Source organism: Podarcis vaucheri (genome assembly GCF_965113315.1).
Source record: "Podarcis vaucheri genome assembly, chromosome: 5".
NCBI lineage: Eukaryota > Metazoa > Chordata > Lepidosauria > Squamata > Lacertidae > Podarcis > Podarcis vaucheri.
In genome coordinates this window covers 68602273-68614863 of record NC_138763.1, presented here as the reverse complement: position 1 = coordinate 68614863, position 12591 = coordinate 68602273, and the positions used below count along the sequence as shown (strand labels likewise).

Here is a 12591-nt window from a genome sequence, read left to right as displayed (position 1 = left end):
TGAATTCTGCCCACCCTTGTACCAGGTGTTGTAGGACTCCAGTTCCATCAGCCTCAGCCATCAGGACCAATGGTCAAGGATAATAGGAGACTGAGGCCAATAATCACCTGGAATGCCACAGATTCCCCAACCCTGAATTGGTGTAAGTGCAGATGCACCACAGTCTTACTGATATAGTTAAAGATGAATTCTAGTAGTACCATACTGGGTATGAAAGCAACATGCAATGAGTGGAAACCCTTTATAAGAGTACCATTGCCTCCTCTAGCCACTATGGAATGTTCCATGTAATGTAGCGATAGTCCCTCTGGAAGCAGCTAAGAGGGAAAACATATATATAGATGAATGAAACAGCTGTACGACATACCTTCCATGACATATACCAGTGAACCGACATCTCCCTCCTTGATAATGCAACTGTCCTTGCCATATTCCACTGGATACATACAATCCACAATCTCCTGGATCTGTGACAGTTCTAGATTCTTCATGAAGTCATTGTCAAGAATAGCTTCCTTTATTAGATCCTTTGACCTATGGAGAGAAAGGAAAGATATGTCAAAATGTGCTAATCAACACCCAAAAGCAGCATGTGCGAATGTGAAATATATATATGTTTTTTAAAAATCTTACTTTTTAGTTTTGGAAAATACTTATAACAAACAAGTCACACCACACACCCCCACACACCCCATTCCATGCATATACAATACAACTTATTCACAAAATCTAAATCTAGAAGCAGGGGAGTGGGGGTGGGAAGGGGGTGCTGAACACCTGTATGTTCAGAATTTGTTTTTAAGATTGACCTTTCCTGTTTATGAACCACAAGAGAAGAATAGTTATGCAAATACTGTCACTACTTAGTCTATGCTTAGCACCCATTGAAACAGAATGTACATAATCTGGGGACTTGTTAATTGTTCTAAATCAAAAATACAAAAAACTGCAATCATGTTGTAGGAATAAAGCAGTCTAAAATTCAGACATCTCTTCAAGAAAAACTATACTGTTATGAACAACAATAACTTCATGTACTAACTCCCACCAACTTTACCTCAGCAGTTCCATCAGCATCAAATACCAAAAATTATAGAAGTGTCTTAGTTATATAAAAACTTCTTTAAAGGTTTGAGGTCATCTGGTTTTAATGAAAGAAATATAGCGTAACTACATAGCTTTTTGTAATTATATTTTTCAATAACTGTTAAAAGGACTATGTTTTTCCCAGTGGTACTTGTAATAGTTCTGTAGTTTTTGAATAACCTTTCAAAAATCCCCATAGTTCAGTATCTCAACAATGCAGGTAGGACCAATCCCTTTGTTTTTTCATAATGTTTTACAAAGCTTTTAATGAAGCATCAGCATAAGACTTGAAGAATTATCTACTACTCTGAATCACTCAAGCACAAATGTTAACTGTGCTCTAGTCATCATAATTTACATATTGAATTTCCCCCAGTATGTCTATCAAATCTATCTTTATCCATCTGATAATACAGTGAACAACATAAAGATTACAGACAATAATTGTTTAAAAGCTTCTTAAGGGATTTTGTGCAAATGAGCATCTGAAAATTATAAATGTGAACAAACAGGGGCTTAAAGAACATAATTTATAAATGGTAACATTCAAAAGATAAATATCATACATCCATGTGTATTTGTGAGATTCTTGGTTAATTTTGTTTGCCAAAACCTGCCTTTAGTTATTATTTAAATATATGCCAAATAAATATTTTATGGTCTCAAGGTAGCTTCAACATTAAGGGAGAGCATGTGGGTGACTGTGGGTGCATGCAAATAGCACTTCACATACAATGTGTGGAGCAGAAATGTCTGCTGTTTCCTAGATTCTCCAACCAGCCAGGGGAGAGAAGGTTGGATGGTTTAATTGCTTAGAGAACTATGTATTGAAGGTTGTTTTCCCCCTCTCAGTTTCCCCCAAAAAAACTTATACAGGGGTAGGAAACTTGTGGCTCTCCTGGTGTTGCTGGGGAGTACAAGGTAGTGTTATGAATTTGGGACTCTTCTAACGCCTGGATCCAGCAAAGGTTAACATATAAGCCAGGCTATCCTCCTGTGTTGAGGTGATAGCCTGGATGAGGTCCTGCTTCTCCCATAGCCATAGCCTTGGATTCCAACAGAAATCAGGTCTCTCTCTCTCTCTCTCTCTCTCTCTCTCTCTCTCTCTCTCTCTTTCTCTCTCTCTCTCTCTCTCTACCTTTCTAGCCTGCTAGTTTTGCTTCTGGCTTCTAGCTCACATCACTCAACTCTCCAAAAATCTGGCCTTTTGTCTTTTTAACAAACAGACAGTTGAGGGAAGGAAACCCACTCTTTTTTTCCCCTCTGGCACAGAGCCACTCCCTTTGTTACCTTAACGACCCATACTTACTTAGCGGACCATTACAAGGCTGGCCTGGCTATTCCAGCAATTGAATCCATGCTGCATCCAGGAATTTGAAGTGGGGCTCAAGCCTACAGCCTACTTCCCCCCCCCCACACACACAAAAACTCATAACAATATTATACATAGCCTTCTAAATAAGGGGCACCCATCTAGGAGCAATGGTCTTCGTAATGAGTTACAATTTGTTGTTACTTCATTCATAGCACCGAGCTGATCATCAGGTCATTCAGCATAAGTAAGCTCATCCTCAAGCTTTGTATGTTCTCATGCTGTTACGCTCAGACTCTCCAAGTGACCCTATTTTCCAGGGACAGTCCCAAATCTACAGAAGCCATCCTGGTTTCCGATTTGATCCTGGAACGTGCCACTTTTTCTTAGAACACCCCTACCTTCATCGGAGAAATGTTGGAGGGTATGGAATAGGACCCATGGCTTTTTTACAGCCGGAACTCACCTGAATTCGGTTCCGGAACCTCTCAGGTGGGTGCCATGGCCATTCTAAGAGAATGAGGGAGGTGCTTGTGGTGAGTTCCAGCACCTCTTTTTCTAGAAAAATAGCACTGGACGTCACTATTTTCACCAGAAATGTTGCAGAGTATGTACGCTGCCCTATCAGATAGTCTGTTGTAATCATCTTCTAATCACCTCACAAAACTGGACACCTTGGCATTTTAACAGCACAAACTATAAGTATTGTTCTTTTATATATATAAAAAAATGCAGATAATGTAATCTGTGACTCTTCCAAAAAGATGTGCAAGTCAGTCTTTCAATGCTATCTCCTCTGCAGTGCCTCTGGGGACATCTCTGCATGCTGTCACTTGGGTTAGCTGCTGAACCAGTCTGGCTCATACAGCACATGCCCAGCCATGCCAGCTGCTAGAGCTAGACATGGCCAGGAGTCTAAGGGGCATGCATAATTATATTTAATGCATCGCATAGTCTCTACCCCCCAAATTGATATGGTAGAAGCGTCTTCACAAGAACACCAGGGTAATCTATTTGAGAACAAAGCTCTTCTTCCATAATAACAGTCAACTTTCAATCTAAGAGCAAAATATTAAATTTAGAATATGTATACAGTTCCAACATAAACGTATGTTTACTCAGAAGTAAGTCAGTGTTCACTGGGGCTTACTCCCAGGTAAGTGTGCATAGCTTTAGGTTATTAACATTTCTTTCCAGTATGTCCTTCAAGTTTCAACCACAATACCAAGATCTTTGTTCTTTTATTCTTTTAAAATTCATTCTTGTAACCTTTCATTGAAAGTACAGGAACTTCCTTCTCCCTGATCTTCCTTTAGTTTAGTACATCTTTCTCAAATTCTGGTCAGTAGGATTATTTGCCTTGTTAGCTGTGCAGACTGCATAAAAATTATTCTCAGTTATCTCCACTAGCTATTCTTCTGTCTTTGATCAAATATAAACTGTTTTCCAGTTCTGTATACCTTGACCCACTGTGACCTTTGACTGACATCTCTGGCTCAGTTCAGACATGATGGCAAACTAGTACGATTTGGCACTATGTTGAAGAGCTTGGAATTAGGCATGTGTTCAAAGATTCTCTCTTATCTTCCCCCTTGCACATGGAAATTCCTCCCAAACTTGCAAATTATGGTTTGTGCTAGCCCTGCAAGCTGGGATTTTAGACAAAAATTGTAAACAAACAATACTTTACTGACAATGACAACAACGAAAGGTTCCTGTAGTAATTGGACAACTGCACCCCAGACAAATCCCACAAGCATATTAAATATTATGCACAGTATTTTTTTATATAAACTTGCTGCTAACATAAACTTCAAATTGAGCATTTGGGGGGGATTGAAAAGCTCTGCAGAAAGAAGTGAACTGAAACACACCTAAATATTTAAAGCCACATTTCTTGCTAGTAAAATGATACAGCTTCTCAAACAATGACACTACTAGGGTTGGTCTACGGAGGGTCCTACATTCCTTGAACAAAATATATTTGCCCTTTGATTGTAATGAGACCTCTAAGCAGTTTACAAAAATGATAGTGCCACATTAATGACACAGCTCATAATGTGTTTTCTTTCTTCTTCATTTTAAACTTTTTCTACAATGGCTGCACCCTTGCTGGTGGAGCAAAGATCCAGAATATGTCCACTTTTTTATTGATCTGTGTGCCTCTGGGTCTCCTCAAACCCATTATCATCACCACTGCTCCCCAAATATTACACTGGCAGGGATTTTCATGTAAAACACAAACAAATGTTGTGCATTTTACTAAAAAGTTATTATATATAAGGTAATATACAATGATCACACTGCAAAGTATGTAGGTGTAGACAAGTGCTTTGTAGCACGGCTGCAATTATACTGTTTCTTTGTACAACCAAGTGATGTTTCTTGATAATAGCAGCATCATTAAAATGGAATCTAAACCAAATTTCCCTCAAAATTCACACCAACAAATTCCAAGTGAAAGTGATATTTGCATCTCAAGACTTCCCTGTTAAAACAGTTTTGGAGTTGGTAACTCTCTCATACTCTCTCTCTCTCTCTCTCTCTCTCTCTCACACACACACACACACACACACACACGTCATTTGTGAGCAACTCTTCTACAACTGGCAACAAAAGCTCCATGTGCTCATAGTTTCCATATACAGTGGTACCTCGGGTTACATACGCTTCAGGTTACATACGCTTCAGGTTACAGACTCTGCTAACCCAGAAATAGTACCTCGGGTTAAGAACTTTGCTTCAGGATGAGAACAGAAATCATGCTCTGGCGGTGCGGCAGCAGCAGGAGGCCTCATTAGCTAAAGTGGTGCTTCAGGTTAAGAACAGTTTCAGGTTAAGAACGGACCTCTGGAATGAATTAAGTACTTAACCCGAGGTACCACTGTGTTGATTTCATGTAATCTCACACTTAAAACCACAATTTTATCATTTGATTCAATTTCAAAAGTTGATCATGTTTCTCCTAAGTCCCATTTTATATCGCTCAGTTCATTCATCCTACCATGTACTTTAGTCAAAAGAACAACAGCAGAAGTGTAGCAGCGGTGGAAGAATCTTTTTGCCTTACTTAGTTGTACACTATGTTATGGCAGATAACTAATTAAAATACAACTAGTACGTGTTTTTCATCTTGGTGAGGTTTAATTCATTACAGAGACCGTGAGAGCAGCTTAGCATCATTGCAAATCTTGTACATTCACATTTTTCCCAAGTACCTGCCAAACAGCAGTGATTAATTTCCTCTAGAGCATTTAATGAAATGCAGTTTACATCTTGTATAATTGAATAGTTACTTCAGATAAAAATACATTGATATTAGGGACAGTTCTGAAAGTATCTGAACCTCATATCATGCTTTATTAAAAACCAAACCCACACAGTTGTGCTTAAGTTTTACATAATTTCTGTTATCTATGAAATAAGACATTTAACTCATCCTTTTCTTTTCTTTTTTGGGACAACAAATAGCCTTTGGCTACTGTACTTTCCTTTGTTTTTGGAAACAAAAAGCCACTTCATTGAACTGAGCTAAAGGATGAGTTTACTAGAGACAATCTAAACAAGCCTACCATTTTTACTGGACACATTTCAAGGCAGGTAGGCTTTTGGGAATATTCATTTAGCCTTGGGGCCACCAACGTTGTGTTTAGAGGTGTCCCCGACATCTCCATTGTCACCACCACCCCATGCTTCCTGTCCTTCCTAATTAGTAGCAAATTTGGGGAGTTATTATGGTTCACTGATATGTAGTTTTACCATTGGGAGAAAAGCTTGAGTTTCCAGTCACTGTCTTCTCCCCAAAATGCCTCTGAACTCCACCTGGCCTCAGAGGCACTCTTAGAATAGGAAAGGAAGAAGGGCGCTTGGAGCTGGTGCTTTGCTTTCCAGTTTGCACAGCTGAGCTGACTTTTTATTCTATTCTATTTTTTTAAGGAAAGGAAGAGGGACTGCCTGATAAGTGTCTGGAAGAACTGGGGGAATGATGGGAAGGGAGAGCATTTGGAAGTGCTGCCTGTTACAATTTGAGGAGGGTGATGTGTTGGGTGTTTTTGTGGTTGGGGGGTGTTGGGGGGCAGACTGTTGCTTGGCTGATTTGCGGGGGTTGTGGTTTGGTTTGGTTTTCCAGGGAATAATACCAAAAGACAATGTAAGCCTCTCACTTTTTTGCATTTCATAAGACTAGAAAGGTTTAATGTGATCACTGATACAGAACACCATTAAGTGCTGTACACTTAGAAAACAAGAGAAGTTCAGACTAGTATAATTAGCAGGTAATTTGCTCACAGTGCAGTGATTGAGTAGAGTTAATCTGCCAGTTATACATAAATTATACAGAGCACAATTACTGTTTATGGAAGTCTTTTGAAAACATTTGGACAATGTGGACGTTTTAATTCCTCGTAGGGTTAATAGCATCAGTCACATATAATAAACATTATGACAAAAGTTAATTAGCATCTCTTTCTAAATCAATCACAAAGCATAAAAGAGCAGAGATTAGAATTTCAGAACTGGATTGAACACCTGATGAGTTTACATTATATTAAGGGGTTCAGACTTTTAACAGCTCAGGAGGTGCACAAGGTGTCATGACATACAACCGAGCTTGAATTTCAGCTGAGTTTTCTACCACAAAAGACATCAAAAACAGCTCTAAAGAAGCACAAACACTAAGGTTGACAACATTTCCAAAGGGCAGAGAGGGGATACAGCCAATGCACATTTCTTTATTTGTTCATTTAATCCAGGAGTGCAGATTCATTTTTTTGTGTAGGGCAATATTGAAAGTAATCTGCTAGGGACCACACACTGGTGGTGGGTGAGACCACAGCCCAAAGTGAATGGGGCCTTTCGGGGAAGCAGGTTTGTTGTGCAATGCGACCCACACAATTATATTTATGGAACCTGAGTTTGTTGGTACGTGACTGAATGCCATTGAAAAGTGGCAACAGCCTGGAATCACAGAGAGTGAAGGCAGGTTTGTTTGCTTGAATGAAGAGGCGGGGGAAGGTGAAGGCATGACCTTTCTTTCATTCCTCCTTATTCCTGATGGCAATTCCTGATGGCAGATGAACCCAGTATAAAATTAACACAGATGCTGGTGACAGACTAACTAACCTTTGTATTTTCATTGCACTGCAGCTTTGCAACTTAATACAGCAGGAGATTCTAACATGTACTTTGTTCCTCACTTGACTAGATTCTTCAAGCCAAAGCACTGAAATCTTTAAAATTTAAGAATTGTTTCTCTGGATTAGTGGGGGCTGTACTGCCCTAAACAAGGTCAATCCCATTTAATCTGGGAAGCTCACTGGGACCAGACTAAGTCAGTACCTGGATGGGAGTCTGCTGCAAGGGAGAGGGCCATAGGTCAGTGGTAAAGCCTATACTTTAAAAACATAAGGCTCTAGGTTCAACCCCTATCATCTCCAGATTAAGCTGGGGAAAACTCATCTGAAACCATGGAGTGCCTCTACCAGTCAGTGTCAACAATTCTGAGTTAGATGGATCAATGATCTGACAGCATAAGGCAGCTTCCTATATTCCTATGATTTTATGAATAGCTGAAGGCCCATTTCTCCAGAAGTCTCTGAAACTTGCAAGCAGGGCATGAAAGTGTTGTTTGACCCAGGCACATTAAGGCATCGTTTAGTTATCATTCCTCATTGTCATTGATAGACCTCTATACAACATATGTATCTAATATTTCCCCCCAAAGCTATCTATTGCAGAAGGTTTAATAAGATTATACAGTTTACCAAGACAACTTTCTAAACAATAGTGAGTATCATTATTTTAGAAATGGAAGTCACTTCGAATGGGAATTGAAAAATGATATAGGCCTAAACCCAGAGAAAGTATTTTTTCACTTTAATTTATTGAAAATGAACACTGCAGCATCTGTCTCACTTTAATCCCATTCCATCACCCTATCTGTGGAATTATTAGGGGTCCCAAATTAAACTAGACAACGTCATTCATACAGAGTTAGAGGCTAATTCTTCCTACCAAAGGTCACTGGGAAATTTCACTTCACTAAGCGCAGGCAAAGTCACTAATTTGCTCTACTTAAAGGCTGTTATTGAAAGTAAAATTTAAAAGAACATATGTGATCATTGTGAACTCTTTTGCTTAAAGCAGAGAGAAGTATTTCCTAAGCCTGAATTAGAGTCAGTGACACTAATACAGAAATCAGGTGGTTAGTGCTGACAGAAATGGAGCCAAAACATGACCACTAAGAAACAAGAGGGAGGTATCAACATGCTCAAGAGAATCCTATGATTTGCAGAAATACCAACAAACAAACAAACCTACCTAACATACACAATTCATTGAGAGCTGAATTATGACTCAGAATGCTCAGATTTGGATAAAATATGCATATGGTGATTCATAAGTATATATGCAAAATTAGCAATAATTACTATAATTTAAATAGAAATGTAATACATCTCATCATAGTGGGGAACCAAGTATGACCAGGTGACCTGTGTGCTCAGTCTGCCATCCAGGTGTTGCTAACTGTTGGTGGACAACTTCAAGGTTCTTAATCTTTAAAGTGGACTTGGAATGGGGGCCCTTCAAACAGAGGAGCGTTCTTTTTTTAAAAGCAGGTCACATTGCCACCCCCTAACAGCAGCTAAAACTTTTGTGTGTGTGAAAGTTTCAAGAATGAAATGTGTAAACAATGTGACTGTAAAACAATCTGACAAGATTTAACTGGGAGGGAAGAAAAGCCAAAGTAACAAATTGTTAGGACACAGGAAGGAGGATGGTTGTCTCTGGAAGGCTTACAGATCTGGCAGCAGGGGAAAATGACTTCTGGTAGCTTTCCCATGGCCAGAGGATGCCAAGACTGGGAACACTGCTTTCCAGGATTTGAATATACCATGATGTTGTTTTCTATATTAAGCACACACAATCCAACTGAATATACTAGTTACCATTATCTAATGTTTAGCTTTTAAAAACAAAGCAAAACATGTAGTTAATACAGTCTGTTTCCAATTTATTTATCTCATTCAGAAAAAATCAATGTCAGCATAATGATGAAGTAGCTGCAAGTAGACTTGGGGTACAATGTGGAAATGCCACATTTTAATTTTTACGATATGCACCCTTTTTACCTCAGCATACCAGCTCCGACCTCCTGTGACAGTGAAGGGAAGCACATGCAAAGTGGCATTGGTTCCATGATTCCAAGAGGGACTATTCCAGGTCTTAAGACAGGGTTAGTCAATATGGCAAACCCTCACCATGAAAAACTCCTGTCTGGAAACCTATGTTGTCTCCACTGTGGAAGGGGCATGTGGATCCCAAAATGGCCTCCACAGTCACTTACGGATTCGCTGTTAAGACCGTGTTCATGGAAGACAATCTTACTTGGCTACAAGTGATCGCAGAAGAAGAAGAAGAAGAAGAAGAAGAAGAAGAAGAAGAAGAAGAAGAAGAAGGGTGAATGGAATTATAGTCCAGCAACATCTCGAGGCACCACACTGGGTACCCCTGCCCTAAGAAGTCTGCATGTGGGAAGTATGCCCAGCACCATCTTAGAGGCACTTTCCCAGAGAAGAAAGCAGAGGTTACCAATTCATTAATACTGACTTTTCCATGAGAAACATTATGGACATCACATTTTGTGGTGTCTCCTTCTCTTCTCTTTGCTTGATGCTATAAATATTCAGGCTGCATTAATAAAACATATTACATCAACACTAAAATTTAATGTTACAAGTTTAAAACACATGGCTTAGTGTAATTACAAACTTTCCTGTATTGTATTATGCTCTATTTTGGGGAAATTCCTTTCCAGAACGTGTTTAGGAGATTAAATTCTCAATGGAAGCTGACCTGTTTTGTCTGAAAAGATGATGATTCACCCTTTAGGTCCTCAAAAGGCTAATGAACCTTTTAAGACTCTCTTTGAACATTGCATCTCTTTAACAAGTATATGACAGCAGAAATAATGCTGGTTGTGATAGAGAACAAATTGAGAAAGGAATACAGTCATAAATAAGGACATGGTCAGTCAACATTTGACCACCCCAGACCAGATACACAGATATACAGATTAACTATGTTCTTTTTGTTTCCTAATTGAAATAAAATATAGTTACCTGTCATTTATTCCACCACAAAACCTGGAGTTCAAATGCCAGTGGGAAATCAGCTTAGCGATTTCTTAGGCTTGCTAGTTTCTCTTTGTAGGTGAGTATACCCAGGAGACCTACTCACAGAGCCAGAAGGATCAACTGATTAAATTATCTCAAAAGATTTCTACTATCCTGAGTGACAGACAACTTGCAACAATTCTTCCCCCTCCCCTTTTCCTTCTTTGATTGCACTTGAGATGCAGCTGTAACATTGACTGTTAAATGCTGATACATGTATTTCGGAATTGAGAAACAAGGGGTAACATTCTACTCTCTTCTGCAGCCACTGCAAAATGTCATTTGTATACATTATGCGCCTTTTCTGCTGCTCTGATTAGAAAGATAGAGAACCTTGTTTACCTTGTCTTTGTGATTTACTGTTTATTCCTGTGTGAATCAAGTACATTCACTTTAACAAGTAGGCTGGTTTTTCCTTTTTTCAAACTGGCTAATTTTGTATAGGACCCGAAGGGTTAGTAAGTTTGCAAATGTTACAGTTTGAAAAGGAAGCATCAAATTCTACATACAAACCTACAGTACTGCAAACCCCACACCAAGTACTGTGTAAATAGGCCAGCATCCATCAGAATTCAGATCCAGAGTCTATTTTGAATGTGAGGGCTGAGACTGGAATGTACGATAGAAAAAAGGGTGACCAATAGTAGGTAGACCCAGAGCCAATGATAGGCAGAGACTGACTGGCTGTATGTAAAAAAACAACAACCCATACAGGTGAGGGCAGAATGAGAGTGATGAAGCAGTTTCTCATTCACTCTAATGGACCAACCTTCACTGATTACCAGTTCACTTGTATCTGGAATTAAACTCATTGATTCCAGCACTGAAAGAACAGCTTCAAGGAAGTATTGAGCCCCAGGCAAACCACTCCCAAGACATTTTGCTACCTGAGTCAAAGGACAAGATGCTACCCACCCCCCACCCTGACAAAAGCTGACTGGCCTGACATTTGAATCTTACTTCAACACTGTTGAAGAGTGATTCTCAATGGCACCTAAATGCAGTCAGCTATCTTAGAGAACACACAGCCCTGCCCTCTGTAACAAAAGTGTGGAGCAGGCAGGAGTCTCGGGGATGATGGGGGGAGGCAGAGAAAACCCTTGGCTGCTGCCTAGGGTTGCCAGGTGTCCTATTACAGAGGGCAGTCCTCTGAATGTCTCCACTCCTATTCGAAATATTTTTTATTGGTTTTTACAAGAACAAACTTAAAACAATGAAGAAGAAAAGCTTTTTAACATATCCATATATGAGATTTTCTGAATCTCATGACTTTCCCCCATCCCCTACAAGGGTCCTTAAAATAATTTTTCTAAGACTACATATCATTACGTTCTCCACAGTTTTCATCTCTCTAAATTATCCATGTCTTTCGTTTCTTTACAAGTTATTTTTAAAGTCCAGCTAATGTTTTATTTGTTTACAATGGTCTCCTAAGTAAGTTATGCATTTTCCCCATTCTTTTTTAAAGTCATTATCTTCCTGATTCCTGAGTCTCCCAGTCAGTTTTTGCAATTTCAACATGGTCCAGAAGTTTGGCTTACCATTCTTCCCTAGTTGGGACTGGTGATTCTTTCCATCTATGAATGTCTCCAGTCCTAATCCACTTTAGAGATAAAGAACCACTAGAAGGGAGAGCAGGGACTTTGAAGTTCTCCATCAACAGTTAGCAGCACGGATACAGCAAAATGAGCAGAAACACAGGTCAACTGATCACATGTCTATCTTGAACACATGGCTTGATGTTCTGCGCCACTGGTCTGCTACATTGTATATATTAACTCTAATAGATTTATTTCTATTTTTTGAATGATATCATTATTCTATTATATATGCTTTAACAGTTATTAGCCTACGTGTTGTGTCTATATTTCTGTGCCTCAGTCATTCTGCCTAATGATAGGACTGCTGGTTTTCTGTAGTTATAATTAGCAGTTGTGTTTAGAAGGCCTGCAAAGTCTGTTCTCTCAGTCTTGCAAATGAGCCCACAGAAGTTACTAGCCCAAACATTCATGTCAGTCT

General features: G+C 39.3%; 1 protein-coding gene and 1 long non-coding RNA gene across 9 annotated transcripts in view; one reads left to right on the top strand and one right to left on the bottom strand.

Annotated features, from left to right (window-relative positions):
• The window catches only part of PRKG1 (protein kinase cGMP-dependent 1), a gene marked incomplete at its 3' end in the record, with an annotated part of 706724 nt that overhangs the window by 491507 nt on the left and 202626 nt on the right, over positions 1-12591 (bottom strand). For all 8 annotated transcript variants that reach the window (XM_082222041.1, XM_082222042.1, XM_082222043.1 and 5 more), the window contains one exon: positions 368-534. In XM_082222041.1, the coding sequence (XP_082078167.1) occupies positions 368-534 (167 nt within the window). The remainder of the gene's footprint in view (positions 1-367; positions 535-12591) is intronic.
• The window catches only part of LOC309532209, a 738788-nt gene that overhangs the window by 538722 nt on the left and 187475 nt on the right, over positions 1-12591 (top strand). The gene's annotated exons all lie outside the window — the stretch shown is intronic.